We start from the raw sequence: 21,848 nt of genomic DNA, 5'->3' as shown, positions 1-21,848 counted from the left end.
TGACTCCACCTCATAACTTGATATACTTGAACAAGAAGACGAAGATAGAACTACTGTCAATATCTGTCAACTTAATGTAAAGCTCCATCATTTGTTGCACTACAATCTTTCTATGACAATCCAAAATAGCATGGATGTGCTCGTCATCTTTTAGCCAAAATACTTTATATTGCACACTTCAACTGTGTCTAAAAAGATATTGATACACAACTTTTCTTATGTGTCTCCTTTCTAATAGTGCATATTCACCATAACTAAATTTATAAACTTAATCAACAATTGCAACAGCCAAATATGCATTATAATTGGAATTTTTTTTTTCAAAAGATACACCGTTATCGTTACGTCTAATTGTTGCATCTGAATAGATAACAACAACTATACTTTTAGTAACCATTTTGTGAGAAATTTAACATTTAGAAGTGAGAAATATGAGATATTTGTTACATATAGACAACATTCTTAAACATTATTGCTTCTATTTTTGCATATTTACATGTAAAATATAAAAATTATAAAAATTATATTTTATCAGTATAGGATGGCAAAAATATAAGTTCATTTTCGCGGTCAATATTGACAAAAATATAACCCATTTTTACATTTTTGCCATCAATATTGCAAAAATGTATATTTCATTTATGCGTATTTTTATTAATATTAATAGTGCAATTCGTGTATACTTTATTTTTGCAGTCTAAAACTAAAAAGATACAGAAGAAAGCACAAGTTTGTAAATTTCTATAATTTTTTATTTGAATAAATACATATATTTTTTATTTAAATAAAAACCTTAATTAATATTTGCTAAATTTTAGTCCAGATATATAATTTTTTGGATAATTTACTTATTTAATTTAGTTAAAAATTAATACTACTAAATTGTCCTAAAACCGAATGTACGATAATTTTGTCTTCTCACTATTAATATAAATAGTGACTTCTGTACTCATTTTAAAAGTTAAATATAAAACTTGAAATATTACTATAATGTATGTAGTAAAAAAGAGAGTAACTCGATGGTTATAATAAAGTTTTATGCTTTTAATATACAAAAGAAAAAAACTCATACATATAGTCATATACCGGGTTTTATGTCCAAAATCGTATGCAGCCCTCATACGGTTTATAGTTATATGACTGATTTTTGGTTCATAGTATATTTTATTTTATCTTACTCATGTTCTTAATATATTATATAATATATATTTAAAAATTATATATATAATAAAAAATAAATATTAAATTTATGATATATTTTTTTAAAAATTAAAATAATTATTAAATTATTATTTAAATTATTAATTTAGTACATTTATTTTTTTTTATAAATTTAACTTAAAATAAAAATAAATTTAAAAAATAAAATTCATATATGACAGTTTCATAAAGCACTAAGTGAATTTAGAAACTTTAAGTTAATTTCGTCGTTTCTCGAATTCTCTTCACTCAGAAATTGAGTTCTTTCTCTTTTTTTACGTTGTAATTTTATTTTATTAATATGTATAAAATATAAAATAATTAAATTTTATATTTGTTTAAAAAAATTTGATTTTTTTACTAATCGAATAGAATTAAAAACTTTAGAGTGCAAGTAAATTAGCATCGAGAGATTTTCAATTCAAGAATAGAATTAAGTTTTAAGAAAATTTTCAATTTACAGATAAGATTAGAATAAAATTCATACCTTATCATATTTTATTATACTTTATTTTGTATCATTTCAAATTTTTTTATTTAAATTATAAATACTTTTATTATTTTTATTTTATTTTATTTTTGTGTGTGTATTTCTATTCAATTCTTAGCAGAATTTAAAATTAATTTGTTGATTTAATATTAGCTGCTATAGCACAGCACAGGTCAATGATTTCCCTAATGTGGACCTAAACTTATCCGTCAATGCTGAATCTTGTAATAGGCTTTTGGCCCTAACATGCATCATTGGAGCTAAATAGCAATTGACAGTACCCACTTTTTGTTAGGTTTTTCCTAAAATAATTAGTTTATTCATAGTAATTAACATTAGTTTTTCCTCTATAGATACATTTACAATTGAAATTAAAAGTCTACTATACGTGGCATAATCTCGAGAGTAAGGAGAGCTATTTATGAAGAGAAATGCTAGAAAACCATCAAAATTTGTTATTTTTTGTCATTATTTAACTATCAATATTTAATAGTATGAGATAAAATATGTTGTTAGATTATGAGATTAAACAAATTAAATTAAAAGAATTGAGTTTGATAGTTAAATAATAGCTAAAAATAATAAATTTTGATGCTCTTGCATTTCTCATTTATGAAAAAGCAAAAGCAGAGTTAAATTGAAGGATGATGAATCGTGTGTAGGTGTGGTGGTCGCTCACTCTACAAAGTATAGGCCTGCAAAGGTTAGAGAGAGAGAAGCATCAATCCACTCATTATGGTCTGAGTCTGTGACCCCTGACCCCATTTTCTTCTGCACAACACAAACAGCATTCATAACATTACACCAAACACCAAACACTACACACCTCTCTTCTTTCTTTCTTTCTTTCTTTCTTTCTTGTTCTTCTTAATATTCCATTCCCAGCATTAGCATAACATCATTCATTGTTCAAACATGACATAAATGCATTCCACCTTCCTCGTCCACAAACCAACAACCACATTCAATTGGCAAATTGGCAATGCTACCCCAACACGCCACGCAACAATACTCCTTGTCTCCCCATTCTTGGTACCATTCTTCTCTCCCTGCATTGTTAGTTATTGCTGCCCAACTCTATATGTAGCTACCCTCTTGTGTTAACACCGCAAGGATTTTCTCTTTTTCATGCTATATTTATGTGATCATCTATCTCTTTACCTGCTTGCTTTCATATTCAAAAGAAAAATATGAAGTTTATGAAGTTGGGTTCCAAGCCTGATTCCCTTGAAGCTCGTGGACACTCTACCAGGTCATTCCTTTTCATTTTCCTTCTTCTTTATATTAAGTCATCCACATCCATGCATGCATTCTTCAATCTTCAGCGGTATCCCCACCATTAATTAGTTGAAAATGTTCAGTCTTTTCGTATTTGCATGCATTATTCAACAACAGTTGCTGCTGTAGTTTTAGATTCTTATACATTCATTTTTTAATAATGCTTTCAAAAAGTTCATACCCTTTATATTCCACTCTAGTTACTTAACTAATGTTAACAAGAGAGAGAGAGAGAGAGAGAGAGAGAGAGAGAGAGAGAGAGAGAGAGAGAGAGAGAGAGAGAGAGAGAGAGAGAGAGAGAGAGAGAGAGAGAGAGAGAGAGAGAGAGAGAGAGAGAGAGGTGGTCCACACCTGGATTCTTTTTTATTTTTTATTTTTAAATAAGATTGAATAATGAATACCCTTCATTTCCTTCTTCAATAGTTCAATCATAGTGGAGGCAGGGCCTTTTAAAACATGATGTTATTAATGTTAATTTGTATAAATACATTGATGAGATAAATAACATCTCACATATTAGTATACACTATACATATTCCATTATTTCTTCTTTAATCTTGAACAGTTGAGTTATTGTATATGGATTTATGATGTTATGGGGGTATAAAGGTAAGGGAATTTGTCCTAAGAGGGAAAGAGCATTTTTTGGTAACCTAGCTTATTGGCTTTTTCAGCCTGTTCTAAAGCATTATCGACAGTGAAATGTCATCTGTCACGCATGAGGTATGTGTGCAGATAAGAGACAAGTTTGTTAAAGTTGGTACTAATTTGGAACTGCATCCAACTTGTTATTATGCACTAATTTTAATGGTTTTGTTAAATAAATTAGTTCATTCATATGACAATTAGAAAAAGTAAAGTTTTAAGGGTGAGGTTTCAGACATTTCTCTGCCAGTAACATTAACATGTCCATAGAGATTCTTTTTCTTTTTTTTTTTCAGACATGTTATCAGGTTTTGGGGCCCTTGGAGTTATCTGAGTTCTGCCATTATGAAAATAATGTGTAATAACATACTGAACAGTTTATCTTTTTCCTAAGAAATTATTGGCTGAAGATGATTGACTTCGTGGCATAATTATTTAAGATCAATTTATCACAAATTAACATTACCCCTGCTAATGGTTAATTTAACAACATACCTTTGTTAGTTTCGCATGCTGATTTCAATTTCTCATGCAGATATGTATCATCTGAATTGGCCACTGATGTTACCATTAATGTTGGTGAAGTTAAGTTTTACCTTCATAAGGTAACATATTTCTTTAGGCATCTTAAGTTCTTAGCTCTCGTCCCTGTTATATCCACAAATCAATTGCTTGATAACTTTATTTTATGAGGTGCAGTTTCCTCTATTGTCGAAGAGCAAGCGATTACAGAAGTTGATGTCGAAAGCTAGTGAAGAGGATTCTGATGATATTTACTTAGATGATTTCCCAGGAGGACCTAAGGCCTTTGAAATATGTGCAAAATTCTGTTATGAAATGACGGTTACTCTTAATGCTTACAATGTTGTAGCTGCTCGCTGTGCGGCCGAATATCTTGAGATGACTGAGGATATTGATTTGGGGAACTTAGTTTTTAAAATTGAAGTGTTCCTTAACTCAGGAATCTTCTGTTGCTGGAAGGATTCTATAATTGTCCTCCAAACTTGTAATTCTTTTCTGCCATGGTCTGAGGATCTGAAGATCATTGAGAGATGCATAGGTTCCATAACTTCTAAAATTGCTGTTGATCCGGCGAGGGTGTTCTGGTCCTACACTTATAACAGGAAATTAACAGAGAGAAAAAAACTTGTTGAGCACAAGATGATGTTTCTAGATCACATTGAATCTGTTCCTAAGGATTGGTGGGTTGAAGATATATGTGAACTGGACATTGATCTTTACAAAAGAGTAATGATTTGTGTGAAATCAAATGGAAGAACCGATAGCATTGTGATTGCCGAGGCACTAAAAGTCTATGCAATGAGATGGTTACCTGATTCCATTGATGCATTGACTTCGGAAGAGCATGCATCAAGGAACAAGTCTCTGGTAGAAACAGTTATCTGTTTATTGCCATGTGATAATGGCATTGGTTGCTCTTGTAGTTTTTTACTGAAGCTTTTGAAATTCGCCATATTAGTTGGAGCAAATGAGTCAGCAAGAGAAGAACTGATGAAGAAAATTAGCCCGAAATTGCATGAAGCTTGTGTCAAGGATTTGCTGATTCCAGCAAAGTCTCCTCAGATAACAACTTATGATGTTGATTTGGTACAAGGCCTTTTGAATCAATACTTGATTCACGAACAGGGAAGATGCAATATGGAGGTTATTGAGGAGAAAGATAATGGAAAAGATCTTTATATTTCGAGTGATAAATCCATATTGAACATTGGAAAGTTGGTCGACGGTTACCTCGGAGAAATTGCCCATGAGCCTAATCTCGGTCTCTCTAGTTTCGTCGATCTGTCGCAATCAGTTCCTGATTGTGCTAGGCCAAGTCACGATGGTCTATACAGAGCTATTGACATTTATTTGAAGGTAGGCTTATTTTGTTTGTTTGTGTCTTTTATAAAACTATACTATTGGTGCTGCTGTATTATCTTTTTATGAAACTTTTTAGTTTCTAACTTGTTGAACCTTGTTGTCTTCAGAAGCATCCGGATTTGACAAAAGCAGAAAGGAAGAAGCTATGTAGACTCATGGATGTGAAGAAACTGACGGCGAATGCTTCAATGCATGCTGCGCAGAATGACAGGCTTCCTCTTCGAGTGATAGTGCAGGTTCTGTTTTTTGAGCAGGTTAGAGCCACTGCCAGAATTCAAGCAATACATAACAATTCACATGATCCTTTGCGGCTTGGAGGAGGTGAGAAGAGAGGGATTAATAGATGCCAGTCCCTCAAGGTGCCGATGAAAGAGGAAGGCAAGCTGAGCAAGAAGAACAGCAAAAACAGCCGAAGCGGCATGCAGTTGCTGCGGTCTGGGTCAAGGAGAATCATTGATAAGTTATGGATTGTGGGAAAAGGACAGCAAGAGAATAATAGGAGCTCTGAGACTTCAGGGAGTTTAGAGAATAATAGCCCAACTATGTCATCTGCTTTGAGACACCAGAGGCATTCTATCTCTTAGCAAGTTAATGGAGATTTATTAAGTTCTTAGTATAGAGGTAGGATTTCATATTATATTTGCACTTTAGGATCTTCCGAATGTTCATTAGGATAGAATAGTGATCTCTAGGTTTAGTATTTTAACTATTTACTATCGTCTATCACCTTCTGTATAGAATCACTATCCTTAATTGAAGCATGTGATTTATAAAGCTTTGTACTTTTTGTTTCACATCAAAAAAAGGGTAATTCACTTTTTAAATTAAAAAAAAAAAAAAAAGTAAACTACCATTTTAAGTTGAAAACGCTGACTTATCTACTCATAAAAGAAGAAAATTACCATTTGTACCCATGAAATATGGATTCCGCACAACAAAATTATCCAAACACTAACAAATCACCTAAAATTCCTAAATTACCTTTATCTTCACCACCACTTTTCTAATCTCAAATTCCACCACTACTCAATTCTTCTTCACCATCATTACCATTGTCACCACCACCGTCATCACCACCTCTACTACTCCTGGACCGGTTCCCAACCTTCATCTATAAGCTCAAAACTTTACCCCATCATGAAACACCCAGTTCAGCCAACTTAAGCACATGCCAGAGTTTGAATACACAAAACCCAGAGACCAGAGTTAGAATTCACAGCCTCAATTGGTGTAACAATGGTAGAGATATCCAATTTTCCATTAAACCCAGAGCCCGCAGAAGAAGAAACTCTGCAATCTCAGATGCAGAAATCTATTCCCAACCCTAAAACCGTACGAACAACCAAACCCGACTTCAAGTGCCTCATCCTCAACCTTACAGTTCTCTTTTCATTCATTCTAGGTTTTTCCGTTCCTATGAAAATCTATCGAAAACTACGGCGCTCCACTCCCCTTCGACCGAATCGAATTCTTCTCCTTGCAACTGGGGTCCAATCCCTTACTTCCCCTGCTGATTTCGAGCCATATTCGTCGGCGTCAAGACTTGATCGGATCCTGGCGGCGAACATGGGAGCAAACAGCAAAGCGGCAGAGAGAATCCCAGCGCGGCTGAGAGGGCAGCTTGTGTGGAAACGAAGCCAAGCATCGATGCAATCAACATGGAAGGTTTGTGAGCAAAGTGGCAAGGTTCGAACATAACCATCTTCTTCGAATTCGAAGCAGCAAATGGCACCGTCGCGACATGAAGATGAACGGCAAGAAATGTCGTTGAGTTCGCTGGTGTATAGGGTAGCATAAAAGGAGAAAGGGATGGTTTTGATGGTGATAACGTTAGTGGTGGTGGTGGTTGGAGATGAGTGGCGGTGAGGGAGGATTTGGGTGAGAATGGTATTGTGGAGTAAAAAGAGAAGTTAGAATTAGGTTATATTAGAGGGTATTTTAGGGATTTCAAATAATTTTTTAGGATTCGAGTAGTTTTGTTAGCAAAAGTCCATCTTTCATGGGTAGAAACGGTAGTTTTGCTTATTCGTGGGTAGATTTATCAGCATTCTAAATTTTTATGGGTAGAAATAATAGTTTATTCTAAAAAAAATAACTCATTTATCTGTGTCTTCATTTGACAATATTCCTCTATGAAAAAATTTATTTTATTTTATATTGGCCAACAGTTACAGATATTAGTCCAATATATTTACTCCAACAATTTAATAATATATTTTTAATTAATATTTTTAAATATTATTAATTAATTATTAAAAAAATAATAGATTCTGTTAATCCTCTAACATTATCTTTTAACTATATGTTCTATATAGCTTGCTACAAGCTTTTTCTAATTAATCAATAAATCAAAGCCATGCTTTTTATTTTACCTATTTTTTAAACAGCATGCTATATGCATGGTCAATATTTGGCCATCAATAATTTGCATCTATGTTTATAAAAATTATTCTTCATATACAAACGTTTTTCCAATACAAATCATATAAGTTATTTATATTACGCGTTTTTACGTTTTTTTTCCATGTCACTTCTTCTTCTTCTTCTTAATTTTTCTCTCGTTATCGTCATCATCAACACCACATCTTCCTCCTCTTTCTCTTCCTCCTTTTTTCATTAGAATTTCTTCTCCTCTTTTCTTTTTTTCTTTCTCCTCCATCATCAGTTATCTCGTTGTTAAAGATAATAAATAATTCAGGTTCAGATTGTCAATTGAACCAGAACGAAATTGATTATTGTTTTGAATCCAATCAAGTGGCTGAGGTGTGGTTCAATTCAGAAGAAAAAATATAGCATTAGAGGAAATATTTTTCTGTATTCGCAGCAAATTTGGGTGTAGTATGAAAATATTTGGGTGTAACACGAAGATATTTGGGTGTATTTTTATTCTGATAAATTCTGCAAATTCAAAACTCTTCCTCTCCCTCCTCTTCATCTTCTACTGCTTCTTCTTTTTTTTTTATCATCATCACCATCTTCTTCTTTTTTTCTTATTCATCTTTTACTTTTTATTTTACCTTCTCAAGTTTCTTAACGAAGATATTTGGGTGTATTTTTATTCTGATAAGTTCTGCATAATTCAAAACGCTTCCTCTTCCTCCTCCTCATCTTCTACTGCTTCTTTCTCATTTTCTTATTTCGTTTTCTTATAATTTTTCTTGGGAAAAAAAATCAAACAAAGAAGAAAAAATAATACTGTTGCAAAATCAATAGAAAGAGGAGGAAAAAAATGCAACAACAACAACAGTAATAAAAAAAACAACGATGAAGATGAAACACGTGAAGAAAAAAGAGGAGAAACGTAAAGAAGAATGAGAAGAAGAAGGAAGAGGAAGAGGAAGAAGAGAAGGGAACGCGAAAAAGAGGAAGCGTCTTCCATAATGGTGAGTGAGAGCGCGTTTTGGAAACGGTTGAGTGACGCGTGTGTTATCACGCTCCAGTGGGTGAATGTAGTTTTTGTTAGATTTGGTCCAACTTGTAAGACTTGTAAGCCAAAAAGACTTGTATGTGTAGCATAGCTCCATTTATAAAAATTTGTATACATAAAATTTATTTATTTGTATGGATTAAATATTAGCCAAAATTACTAAAAATTTATAGCTCTCAAGACTTTCTGTTTTTTAAATTCTTCATAAATTGAAGTAATAACATGGAATTTTTTTAAGAAAAGAGCTTATACTTGCTGCGATTTTTGTGTATATAAAGCAAGACATATAATTGAGGCTGGGTTTGGTAAAGCTTTTTGAAGAGGTGCTTGTGCTTTTTAAAAGCACAAGTACTTCATTTTGCGTTTGGTAAATTAAAAAGTCCAAGTGCTTGTGCTTGCGGTTTTTAAAAGTTAGGGGTGTTTTTGAAAGCACCTAAGAGGGAGCTTTTTAAAGTTGGCTTGTGCTTATCAAAATTAAAAAAAAAATCTAATATAATAAATATTCAAAATTATCATTATTAATTATTAACACAAGATTTCATTTATTTTCCCACACATATTTTCCGCTATTATATTGCCATTGAAATAGTCATATATTTCTAATTTCTCAACCTAACATTCATAAATTCTAACACAATCTTCATATATTTTTTATTTTTTATTTTTCAATCTAATCTTCACAATTTCAACACAAATACATCTCTATCATGTATTAGGCATGAACTTCTATATATTTATATTATTTTGTGCGTTATTTTTGTATTTTTTAGTAGATGTTTATTTTTCTCTGTTCTTTAAAACGTGAAGGAGACCTGATTTATGAAAACCAATTATAAAATTTTCGTACACCAACTTCATGAACATTAGTCAAAATTATAATAACAACATATATATACATATGTAAATATAGATATATAATTTTACTTGAGATATGTGTCCCAGTTTCTGTGATTTGTAAAAGTGAGTCAATATATAGTAATGGACGTATCAGTACTAACATTGGATTACATACAAGTTTTATTATTGACTAATGATAACTCTGTTTATATTTTTGGTGACTAACTCTATTTATATTAATATAGAGAGTAAATCAAATAAATATTTAAATTATTGGTCTCTAAAATTTGAAAAAAAAAATTATTCTTCGTTATAAATATGTTTATTATAATTTTTTTAATTTTTAAAAATTATTTTACCAAACACAATTGCAGTGCTTGTGCTTATTAAAAGCTGTTTTTAACGTGATTTTACCAAACGCAAGTGCTGCGGCTTTTAAAAAGCTGTCTTTTAAAAGACAGCTTTCATAAGCTACTTTCAAAAAGTAAAAGTTTTACCAAACCAGGCCTGAATAATGTTGAATCCGATCATAGAGTTAGTTATTTTTTTTCTTGTTAAAAAAAAGTAAATTACCCAATTCAAAGTGGTCTTCTTGTCCATAGAAAAATAAATAAGTAACCAAAGAGTAAAAGACTTAAATTGATTCCTAAAAAATTTAGACAAAATATTTTAATTCTTAATAAATTTTTATTATTTTAAAATTTTTTGAGACGAATTGAGCCCCTTATAAAGATTTTGATTTATCTTATAATAATTTTTTGATACATAATTTAAAAATTTTATTAAAAACAGCGGCCGAAGAGATAAGAATAATCTTTATAATTTGAATAATAAAAATTTGTTAAAAATCAAAATATCCAATCTAAAATTTGTTAAGACCAATTTAGTATTTACTTATAATTGAAAATAAATAAAAGCCTTAATGATTGCATTTTTTGGAGCTAGTGTGCAGATTGTATCTGAGCCGATACATATGGATCTTCCAAGTGTAGCGTACAACTGGGCATAACATGTATCCCGCAATCACCAATTAATGCATTACCGAATATTCCAACAAGATTCTCTTCTGTTTTATTCCTTAACAAGAGTTAAGTTTTAAGAAGGAAGAAAAACTGTTAGAATTTCGTAGCTTAACTTTGACTCCATCGAAAGTCAAATGTGACAGCTAGTATTCTTGTGTTGCATATCGTTGGTTCCATTGTTGTGCTTTTACTTAAACATTATGTGAGATGGAGCAATTTTTCTCATATCACTATGCAATGATGATCAAACGCAGTATCATGATTGGTTTCTTCCACTTTGTGTTTTATATGTTTATATTGAGCAACCTTGCTCATTCATCGTCATCGTCCACTCCAAACTGTAAAGCATGGCTGGTCCAATCCATCCCCACAAATATGCCTCACCTCTTCCATGTCCCTGGTGTCCTCTCTACCGGTATATTAACTCTCATTATATTTTGGCATTCACAGTTTTTGTATAGAAAATTTAAGAAAAAAATATCAATAATTTTTCTCTAATTATGTTATCATGTTTGAGTAATTGGTAGGGGATGTGCTAAGTTGGATGGCTGGAAACTCCACCAGGAGGCTTGACATAACTGCTCAGTACTGGGAGCTGCTTGCTTCTCCGGATGATCCTCGCTCCGGCGATTATGGTTACTCTGAGCAACAGATGCAAGAGTTTGGTGCTCAAGAAGGTGCTGCACTCTATCAAGCGCTGGAGGATGCTGCAGACCGCAATGTTAGCATCAGGTGCATTTCGAATACTATGCTGTTACATACCATGCTCAAGTATTAGTCTTGTTTTTTAATGCCTTTGAATGTTATTTGTGCAATGTTGAATTAACCAAATTTGAAATGGATATTGATGTAGGTTACTGTCACATTCTGGAGTCTATCCAACATTTACCTTAGAGCCATCAAAACTTGCTGCCGGAAGGCCAAACGTCGAGAATGTGACCCTGCTTCTTAAGGATTGGTGGGGTTCAGGCATTGTCCATGCCAAAGTTTGGATATCTGATAGTAGAGATGTGTACATTGGATCTGCAAACAATGACTGGAAATCTCTTACACAGGTAAATTCAATAACTCATGGCTGTTTTGTCTTTAAATTTATAATATGTCAATAGGCAATTAATTTTTTTATTGTTACCATCTTCCTCTCTTCATCTTAGAGACTGTTATCTATTGAAATTCTGCATTTTTCTAATTGCTTATTACATGGTGGCTCTAGGTCAAGGAAGTAGGAATTTATTTTGCTGGTTGTCCAAGAATAGCTAACAAGGTTGAGATATATTTCGACAGTTTGTGGAAACTTGCATCTCTTAATTCTTCAGATTACACAAAAACAGTGTTTGATCAAACGTGGCAAGTTGAAAGAAAGGTTCCCTGTTGGTCACATTTCATTGATCCTAAAGAGAGGTGCAAGTAAGTCAGGAACTCATATTATGAAATAAAGCTTACTGAGAAAATGGCTGCTTAATTATGATTCAGTCTTACTCTTGAACTTTCAAAACAACTGTTTCCAATTATGTCGTCACAGGTCGCCTCTCCCTCGTTATGTAGAGACCCCTCGTGTTACAGGATATCCTATTCTGTCTGATCCTCACATATTTGAAGTTTCAATTCAAACATCTTGGAGTAACAATTCAACAATGCTACCCCAAGTCAGCTATCTCTCCTTTGCTCCTCCAGAGGTAAATAAAGATTATTTTCAAACAATTTTACCATGTGCATCGCTGAATCTAAGCATAAGAACTCAGGCTCTTTCTCAATGAATCTTAGTTGCCACTTCGAGATGCAAACTTAACATCTTACCATGCTACTGCAGCTATTGTTCGGCAAGTATCAGGCTGATGAGCAAGCATGGATTGAAACAATTAAATCTGTTGGAGCGAAGGAGACAGTTAGAATCAGTACCATGGATTGGCTTGGTCAATCAGAATTTATGGACCCAACAATTTTCTGGCCATCATTATCCACAGCAATATCAGAGGTAACTTCAAATCATTGTTTCTTTTGTTGCTTTCTTTCTTATCAATGACAATTCATCAAACAGGTTGTTTTCTCCAAGCATGCAACAGTGAAGTTATTGGTGGCATATTGGGCACACAACATCAATAACACAGATCAATACCTGAAAGCACTTCTCTACACCAACAATCTCTGCTCCTCTTTAAAGTACAATAATTGTTCTGGCAAAGTTGAGATCAAATATTATGTGGTTCCAGGTTTCAACATGACAGGGCCTGCAATTAAGGGTGGATCAAGAACAGGAAATATATACCCTGACTTTACAAGAGTGAATCATGGAAAATATGCAGTTAGTGATATAAGGGCTCACATAGGAACTAGCAATCTTGTGTGGGATTACTTTTATACTACAGCTGGTGTCAGCTTTGGGACATACAACACTGCCATTGTTTCTCAGCTCAAGGAAATCTTTGATGCTGATTGGAACTCACCCTATGCTGTGCCTGTTCCAGTTCAACAACTGGAGAAAGGCCATACTCGATCAATCTAAAAAACAATGAATTTGTTCATCTTTGCAGACTGTCGTTCCATGTGGCTGAGAAAAAAAAAAGGAAACTTTTTTCTTTTTTTAAGTGACTGCAGTTTGCAAAGAAAAGGATAAGAATAATAACTGTCATTTAGCGAAATTGCCTTTCTCCTTTGCTAATCCATGTGAAGGTTAAATCCAAAATAGTGCATTAATTTGTTAGAATAGAGCTTCCAATTACTAATGCAAATGCAAAGATCTGACGGTTCAAACTTCACAGGAGTTGCTACTGGTTTGCCAAAGGATTGTGAAGAGATGTGCTACATATTGATTTATTGGAAATGATAAGACAAGGGGGAACAATTTTATAGAAGACCAACAGTAGACCAAATTTTATAACACCAGGGATTCCCCAATTGCTTCTCACTCTAACGAAGAATTTTCTTTTCTCCTCTCCTTTACTGGTCATCCAAGGAAGAAAAAACCACAAAATTCCATTAGGCTGTGTTTGTTTATTGTCTTTCAAATACATGGACAAAGACACAAATACACAGAGACATATACACAAAGATACACAAATTTTTTATTGTGTTTGATGATATTGAATAAGACACACCAGTATAAACTAAATATCAATTTTACCCATATATTATCACCAATGGAATAAGGACAAGAGTAAATTACTAAGGATAAAAAAGTAAATATTTGTCTCATCAATGTGTCTCCATGTCTCATCTGTTTTGAAGGACACCAAATACATGTATTTTATGTATGTTTGTGTGTCACCGTGTCCTTCAAAAATCCGTGTCTCAGCAAACAAACGATGGACGTATATCACTAGTATCTTAGTCCCATCAAGCAAACGCAGCATTAAGGATAAAGTTCCAAAAATAAGAAAAAGCTGTAGAAGGCGTTCAAATTAAACTTCAGTAATTCATGTGAATAATTAATTAACTGCATTCAGGCAATAATCCTGGGACCAAGTTGATATCTACACCGAGTTCACAAAAAATTAAATTTCAGTAGTTCATGGGATAGTTAATTTGCATTCAAGCAATAATCCAGGATCCAAGTTGATATCTACACCAAGTTCACATGAAGTTAATATGGCAGTAAAATGGTTCTCTAGCAGAAATGGGTTTCAAATTTGAGATTTATGCCCATGCTAAAAAGCTCTTGGCACAACAATTTGGCTCCATATGGGACATTGACCATCACAATGTCATCCGCAGATTCACATATGCGGCAGTATGGACCCCTTATCTTGCGGCCACCAGATACTGGCCGCAATATCACATTAGCTACATTTTTGCATTTACTACAGATGTGTATCTGAGAGGAGTCACTGAGCGTAAAGAGGCGTTCATACAGGTTGGCTGATGCGCCGTGAGCTATGAGGCAGTCTCGCTCCATTTCACCAAATTTGATACCTCCGAACCGCTTCCTATCCGCTACAGGTTGTCGTGTCAGTGGATGAACGGGACCTGTATTCCTGAATTTTACTTTGTCCTCAGACATGTGGTGTAGACGCTGGTAGAATGTTGGTCCCATAAATATTAGTGAACGGACCATCTCACCAGTTCTCCCATTTAGTACTCTCTCATATCCACATCTTGAAAACCCATTTCTGCAATAGCAACATGAGTCGGGCTTAGTAAAAGATATAAAAACAGAACACATGACAGCTTAAACATTAACTACAGAGAAGTGATTCCAAACTTCAGCAAGAGCCACAAACAAAGGGATGTGGCCATCTACAGGCCACGAGACATGGGCAAACAAAAAATAACACTTGCATCATACAGTAATAGCAATTAGAAAGAGTAGTTCAAATTTCAAAAACAAGTTCTTCTGGAGAATTGCCCAAATAACATAGGACACATGTACCCCCTAACAATATTCGAAGCATTGAAGTAGCATAATCATCGTAATCAAACCGTACCTGTGGAGCTCATCCATGATGTCATCAACAGAGGGTGTGGAGAACGGGGTAGCATGCCTCAAAGAACCACCAAGAGCAATGCCCTTCCCCAAAGCAGCCTCAAGGAGTTGTCCTGGTGTTTGTCGTGAGGGGAATGCGTGTGGATTAATGACAATATCGGGAACCACACCATGTCTTGTGAAAGCGAAATTTTCCTGAGACTCCAGAAATCCCAAGACACCCTTTTGACCATGCATGCTTGAAAACTTGTCTCCAAGAACGGGAGTTCGAACCTGCAACATTAAATAACAGCTTTTTCCAATTAACAAAAATTCAATGCAACTATCATGAAAGTTAGCTTCAGATAAGCAGCATAAAGCATTAACAATTCATAAAATTTGGGTTTTACCAGTTACCTGTCTCAATGAAACCACAGCGAAATTCTTCCCTTCGTCATTTGAGGACAGCACAACCTTCTGAACATACCCTCTTTCGGTGTGTTTTAACTTTATGCTATGGTCTGCTCCAGATTCGGCACAACGACCAATAATAATATCACCACTTTGCAAATTTGCACTGACGTATGGAAATCCATCTTCGTCAAGGCTATCAACACGGCCAATTTTACTTTGTATCTTCCCAAAATTCACATTATCCTTCCGCTTCTCCTTAGATTCAGTATTATCAATTTCGGACTTGTAACTCCTTATATGCTCAGATCTGAACATACCACGCTGCAAAGAAGCACGGTTCATCACCAATGAATCCTCTTGATTGTATCCCATATGCACATTAACAGCCACAATTGCAACTTGCCCATTATAGAATTCAGCCTTTGGAAGTTTACTATTACCCAGTGGATACCATTTCTTACCAAGACAATCAGAAGTCATGGTACGGAAGAGGGGCTTCTGGGGATAGTACAACTGGTGTGACAAGGTGTCCACTCTGATGTTGGGGTTTGTGGTAGCAAACCCAATGGCCTGCGAGGAGTGCTTCTGGGCCTGGTAGAGTACCCTCCTTGCATGGTCATGATTGGCAAACGGTATCAGTGAACAGCTTAAACCCAGTAAAAATGACATGTCAAGTTCACAGTGGGTGTATTTGTCGCCATCTCTCCCAAACAAATATCTGATACCCCATGCAGTACGGCAGTCTTCCTCTTCTTCGGGCCCAATAAGTTCGATCACTCCATTCTCCAAAAGGGATTTGAAAGAAGAATGCTCCCATTTAGTTCCTTTTGATTCTTTTATCTTGTGAAGGTTTTCAACTACCAAAAGTGGACGTAGAATCCTTCCTGCATCAGTGTTTATGCGCACTTCTTTTAGAGATTTGTCCAATTTGATCTCCATCTGCAATGGAAAATAGTTACGACTACATTCAATGTTTAATAATAATAATAATGAAAACCACACAAATATATGCAGACATTCTATACTCTTACTCTGTATAATTAAGCAAAAAGAGGGGATATTAAAGTAACTATACAAGGCTTAAAATGAAAGCAATATTCCAAGTTACTCTAAACATCCAGTAACCACAGATAATGTCACCAAAGCAATAAACTTCCCAATAGAAACCAAGTTTCCAAATGAATATTTCACAACTATACTTGACATGTGAATGGCTGAATGCATCATCCAATTTTTAGGTTTAAGTGTGTTGTTAACCTATTAAAAGTATCTGCCTTGAGTTAATTTGAAATTGAATGCTTGTTCCATAAAATATCTAAAAAGATGGCTATTGTAAAAATAAGCCAACTTAGAACGAGAATTAAAAGTGTACCTGATGAGGTAATTGATTTCTACGCCTTTTACTTCTGAGATCTGTAACAAATGCACTGGAATTTGTGCACACACCAACCCAATCCCCATTTAGGAAGATCTTATCCTTGTCGCCCAAGTCAGTAGAAGTGTCATCAAGTAACTCTTCCATACCAGAGTCAAGCAACTCAGACAATATGATTTCAGTTATGTTGGTGCTTACCAGTCCAGTAACAGCCAAATTTTTCACCAGGCCACAGTTTTCACCATCTGGGGTAGAGAGGAGGCAGACCTTCCCCCAGTGAGAAGGATGCCTGTAACAAGAAACTTTGATCAGTATAACTGAAAATGGAAAACACTTTTTCCATGGATAAAACAACCCAAAGTTTCAAATTTAAAAAATGAATAAATGCCATATTTAACATGAAAAAAAAAAGTTAAAAACATATCTTCACAGGAAAACACAAACTAACATATTTGAACATTCAACTTCAACCAGTATATTAGAGAACTTATCCATAAAATTATGCACATAAATCCCTTTGGATGGAGGGAAAGTAAGCAGTTGAAGATAATGGTACAAAACCAGACAGCCATTAAATCCGGAAGCTGATGGTCTTACTGATAACCAAAAGATGGCCCAAATAGAAAGATTCAACCACAAAATTAAAGCACTCAAAAGTCCATCATGGTATGCACATCAGTCCCTTGGGTAAAGGGAAGGTAAACAGTTAAAATTATCAGTACAAACCCACACAACCAATATATCGCAGTAAAGTACAGGACGCTGATAGTCTTGGTAATAAGCAAAGATGACCTATATATATATATATTAACGTTTACATATCTCCTCTAAAACAAGGTACTTTACAGATACTGATATGCAACGAAATGGAAGAAACCCAAACATTCACAATAAAACTCAAATAGAGTCTGGACTATGCATGGAGCACAAACAAATCTAGTTGACAGCTGAACAAAACCTAATTTTCTTCCTTGTTAAGTCTTAACATACAATTTTGTTTTCTTGCATTAACCACTCACAACATAAATGCCAAAAGACAGAAAACGAATGAACCAACAGTCAGCTAGGCTTAAAATTTCCATCTAGACACAACTTATTCACTGCATGACTGCAAAAGGAGAGGGGAAAAAAAGAATTATAATACACAGAGCTTAAAGTAACTTACGGGTATCTAGCATCACCAACTTTTCCAGTGTACTGAACCTGCTGCCTTGTCCTTCTCAACTCAGCCATAGTTTGTAAAGGGTTGGTTCGCCCAACAGTTGCAACCACCCCAGAAATCCTTTCCAATCTCTTGTAAGGATGAGACCACGCTCCAGTGGAGAATGCTCTTTGGAGACCATTTGTAATTATCGAAGCATCAAGATAGCCTTCAATTGGGCGGACTTCACGGTCTGCATAGAGGTCTCTCTGCAATGCCTTTGACATTCGCTTCCGAGCATGTGCAATGTGCACTTTCAGCTCACGCTCTAAAAGCTCCCCAGCCAACTCAAGCCTCTTATTTCGAAAATCATCCCGGTTATCACACCTTCTGCGGCCAGTATAAGCCATTAAGAGACCTTTCACCATATATGCAAGGAATCGTGCCTTTTTCTTCAAGCCTCCCATGTTGGGAAAAATATACATTCTCAAGCAGTCTTCAACAGGTTCAGGAGGTGGAAACTGGACACCTTTAATACCCTTCTCTATGTAATTCACTGCATTCTTCCGTTCACGGAAATCGGAATAATTCTTACTCTCATCAGCATCGCGGATAGAGGCCAAAAGGATATTTTCGACTCTGGCATCATCATAACCAAAATCAATGAGCTTTACCACCTCCCTGTCAGATGAGACTCCAAGAGCAAAAAACAGCACCCAAATGGGGATTTCAATGCCCAGGAAGTATACAGTTAGGACCTTCTCTCCACTATCAATTCCTTCAACACTTGAACTTCCCACCAGCTTAACGATCAATCTATGCCTCTTCACTTGAGACTTGTACCCGATTGACCACCATGGATTATCTATGATCCAGAGCCTTCTCAAATAGATATGCTCCTGTGCAATAAAAGTCTGCAACATTTTTTTCCACAAAACGAATTAGAACAGTAACAAAGAAATACACAATGAGAAATACAAGAAATGCCTAAAACATAAAACAAAAGCATACACACACAACTCAAATTCTCAAAGCAAAACTAAACTGCAAGTTAATGACAAGTTAAGCTAACCTTCTCAGCACCCTTGACCAGGAAGTACCCTCCATGATCAAACTCACAATCGCCTTTCTCAACCCCTTTCATCCAGCACAGATCAGACTTGACCATAATAGGCAGTCTTCCAATGATGATTTCTCTGCTCTCTTCCTTCAGAGTCTTTTGTTCAAGGTACTGTTCTTGCCCGGTCTTAAATTTGTCACTCCTCACCATCTGTGGCACATACACCTGCCAACCACAACAAACAACACAGACACAAAACGTATCAATAGCAAATCAATCAGCTTCACATATCACAAATTTCAAAGAATCGAAAGTTACTGAGCTAAGCGGTGTTCACCTGAACTTGAATCTCGACTTTAATCTGTGAAGAGTATGTCATCCTCTGAAGGCGTGCATGTCTTGGAAGCATCTTGAAATCTCCATGCCCTTCGCCAGCATAGAACTTGGGTCGGTCGAGCGTCACCTTCCCAAACTTAACGGCGGCGTGACGGTAAAAATCATTTTCGTCGCGTTTCTTCGAAGGATCATAACCAGGCTCCACAATGAGATCACCAAAGGAATCGAAGGCGCTCTGAACACCGGTGGCGATAAACTGGTTGAAGGAATTGATCTGGTGGCTAATGAGGCCGTACTCCGCGAAGAAGAGCTCGGCAGCTTTCTTGCAGAAGTTCTTGAGTGGCTCTCGGCCTAAGCCCCTGAGTACGCCGTTTGAGGGGAAATCGTCGTCGTCGAAGTTTTCGTCGGAGTCAATGTCCATTGCATCGTGCTTACCCTTGTCGTAGAGCTTGACGTCTTTGCTGGAACCAATGTGACCCATGGATGATGATTATCGAAGCTGATTTTGGCGAAATAAAAGGGTTCGAAATACTAGGGTTTGAGGTTTACTGTGTTAGGGTTTTAGCTCAGAGCTACTACACACTCTGAAGAAGAAGAAGAGGAAGAAAGATGAAGAAACAGTGAATGAGACTGTGTTACTATGAGTGAGAGTGTAAGCTCGGTTCTCTTTGGGAAGGGTATAAATGGCAAAGCAGTGCTTCATATTTGCAGTAGTTTGCTTTGTTCACATTAGAATTTTAGAAAGGCTAAGAAGTCGAACCGGTCATTGAATGTTATTGGTTCATTTACAATTTAACTGAAATAATCGAATTATTATAAAATAATATATAAATATAAATATATTTTTATATAATATTAATTAAAATAGTATAATCTCATGTAAATATATAAATAGATTATACTAGCAAAATTAAATAAATAAATTATTTAAAAAAATTAGATCAATTAACAATAACAACACTGGTTATTATAATTTAATTATTCTATTGGTTCTTATAAATTTAACTAAATTTTTAATTAGGTCTTTATATTTTTTTTCTTTCATTTAAATTTTTACACTACTTTTAATTTTATAATTAAGTCATTCTTAATATAAAAAATAATAGAGTTAACTGAATATTTTTTCACAAATTAAAGATATTCATAATTAAAAACATAATTAGATCTTTGACTACATATATTTAAAAAAAATATTTTGTTAATTTTAATATTTTTTATATGAAAAAGATCTAATTATAAAATTAAAAGTAATGTAGAGACCAATTAAAAATATATATATAAAAACTAGGAGAACCAATAGAAAAATTAAACTTTTAGTAAATTTACAACATTAACAACAAGCTAAAACCAAAAACGTGTAATAATAATAATTAATTAACCACCAAACATTTAAATTAACACAATAATAATTTTTTTAAAAAATATTAGAAAACTATTTGAATTTATTATTTTTGACAATTAATATTTATTCAATTTTACGCGAATCACCCAAAATAAAAAACGTGATGTGAATCACTCTAATCACATCTCTATGCAGATCGAATGAGTTAGACTAGATTTAGCTATCTATATAAATCGAAACCTGGTTCGATTTATACATATTTGCATGTTATCCTAGTGAATCTAATCAGACAGTTTCGATTTATGCATTCATGCTATCCTAGTAAATCTAAATAAATCTAAACAGAGTGATTAGATTTACTAGGACAACATGCATGCATAAATCGAAACAGGTGATTAGATTTATCATTTACATAGAGAGTTAAATCTACTCTAATCCATTCGATTTACATAGAGAGGTGATTATGGATATTCATGTAACGTTTTTTAATAACTATAATTTTTTATTCATTTGATAATTTAAATTATTATCAATAACTATACACTACTCACATACCGTTTCTACCTTCTTCGATTCTCCATATTTATGGTTGCACTAAATTTTTGTATTCATTTTTTTTTTTTTTTGTTTTAGTTAAGTTTAAAATTTTAAAAATTATTTTAGATTAATAGCATACACGAACAAAAAATTACTAATTTCTAAAAAAATCGATGTGATTTAAAATTGTTCATTTGAAACTAACACATTATTTTTATAAAAACCAACACATTTAAATAGTATTCAAAAAGAATAAAAAATTATAAAAAAAATTAAAAATTTTGATAAATTTTATATGAACATATATAATTAAAAATTCAAATGTGTTGGTTTATAGAAATATAATGAGCTGGTTTTAAATGAACAGTTTTAAATCACTATTTTTACGTAAATTTATCTATTTTTCTAAAAACTAGTGATTTTTTATGTGTATGCTAGTAATTTAAAATTAACCGTCTATC

General features: G+C 34.0%; 3 protein-coding genes across 3 annotated transcripts; 2 read left to right on the top strand and 1 right to left on the bottom strand.

The window, feature by feature from the left end:
• Positions 1–2,347: 2,347 nt before the first annotated feature.
• LOC112785073 (phototropic-responsive NPH3 family protein NPY1) lies at positions 2,348–6,309 on the top strand. Its single transcript, XM_025828482.3, has 5 exons — positions 2,348–2,722; positions 2,875–2,942; positions 4,149–4,218; positions 4,313–5,491; positions 5,605–6,309. Exons 1-5 carry the CDS (start codon positions 2,615–2,617, stop codon positions 6,079–6,081), a joined length of 1,902 nt encoding a protein of 633 aa, XP_025684267.1. The 5' UTR covers positions 2,348–2,614; the 3' UTR covers positions 6,082–6,309.
• Positions 6,310–10,863: 4,554 nt separating this feature from the next.
• On the top strand, positions 10,864–13,685 carry LOC112786727 (uncharacterized). Its single transcript, XM_025830097.2, has 7 exons — positions 10,864–11,198; positions 11,311–11,515; positions 11,637–11,838; positions 11,997–12,190; positions 12,306–12,459; positions 12,594–12,758; positions 12,822–13,685. Exons 1-7 carry the CDS (start codon positions 10,991–10,993, stop codon positions 13,284–13,286), a joined length of 1,593 nt encoding a protein of 530 aa, XP_025685882.1. The 5' UTR covers positions 10,864–10,990; the 3' UTR covers positions 13,287–13,685.
• A 496-nt stretch (positions 13,686–14,181) lies between these two features.
• On the bottom strand, positions 14,182–20,273 carry LOC112785207 (DNA-directed RNA polymerases IV and V subunit 2). The gene is made up of 7 exons (XM_025828652.3): positions 19,510–20,273; positions 19,185–19,397; positions 18,137–19,026; positions 16,969–17,260; positions 15,600–16,535; positions 15,205–15,476; positions 14,182–14,889 (listed from the first exon to the last, which is right to left on the bottom strand). Exons 1-7 carry the CDS (start codon positions 19,987–19,989, stop codon positions 14,388–14,390), a joined length of 3,585 nt encoding a protein of 1,194 aa, XP_025684437.1. The 5' UTR covers positions 19,990–20,273; the 3' UTR covers positions 14,182–14,387.
• Positions 20,274–21,848: the final 1,575 nt, after the last annotated feature.

The sequence above is a fragment of the Arachis hypogaea genome, chromosome 20, assembly GCF_003086295.3.
Source record: "Arachis hypogaea cultivar Tifrunner chromosome 20, arahy.Tifrunner.gnm2.J5K5, whole genome shotgun sequence".
In the NCBI taxonomy this organism is placed as follows: Eukaryota; Viridiplantae; Streptophyta; class Magnoliopsida; order Fabales; family Fabaceae; genus Arachis; species Arachis hypogaea.
The sequence above is the reverse complement of the archived record's forward strand: the minus strand, read 5'-3'. Positions and strand labels throughout refer to the sequence as shown.

Bases quoted from the DNA above. Each gene is read 5' to 3' on its own strand.
- LOC112785073 (XM_025828482.3), top strand. From the start codon at position 2,615: ATGCATTCCACCTTCCTCGTCCACAAACCAACAACCACATTCAATTGG. The intron at 2,723-2,874 runs GTACCATTCTTC...CATATTCAAAAG, and splicing joins TCCTTGTCTCCCCATTCTTG to AAAAATATGAAGTTTATGAA. The intron at 4,219-4,312 runs GTAACATATTTC...TATGAGGTGCAG, and splicing joins TTAAGTTTTACCTTCATAAG to TTTCCTCTATTGTCGAAGAG.
- LOC112785207 (XM_025828652.3), bottom strand. From the start codon at position 19,989: ATGGGTCACATTGGTTCCAGCAAAGACGTCAAGCTCTACGACAAGGGT. The intron at 16,536-16,968 runs GTACACTTTTAA...TTTCCATTGCAG, and splicing joins GAAATCAATTACCTCATCAG to ATGGAGATCAAATTGGACAA. The intron at 14,890-15,204 runs GTACGGTTTGAT...TTGCTATTGCAG, and splicing joins ATCATGGATGAGCTCCACAG to AAATGGGTTTTCAAGATGTG.
- LOC112786727 (XM_025830097.2), top strand. From the start codon at position 10,991: ATGGAGCAATTTTTCTCATATCACTATGCAATGATGATCAAACGCAGT. The intron at 11,516-11,636 runs GTGCATTTCGAA...ATATTGATGTAG, and splicing joins GACCGCAATGTTAGCATCAG to GTTACTGTCACATTCTGGAG. The intron at 12,759-12,821 runs GTAACTTCAAAT...TTCATCAAACAG, and splicing joins TATCCACAGCAATATCAGAG to GTTGTTTTCTCCAAGCATGC.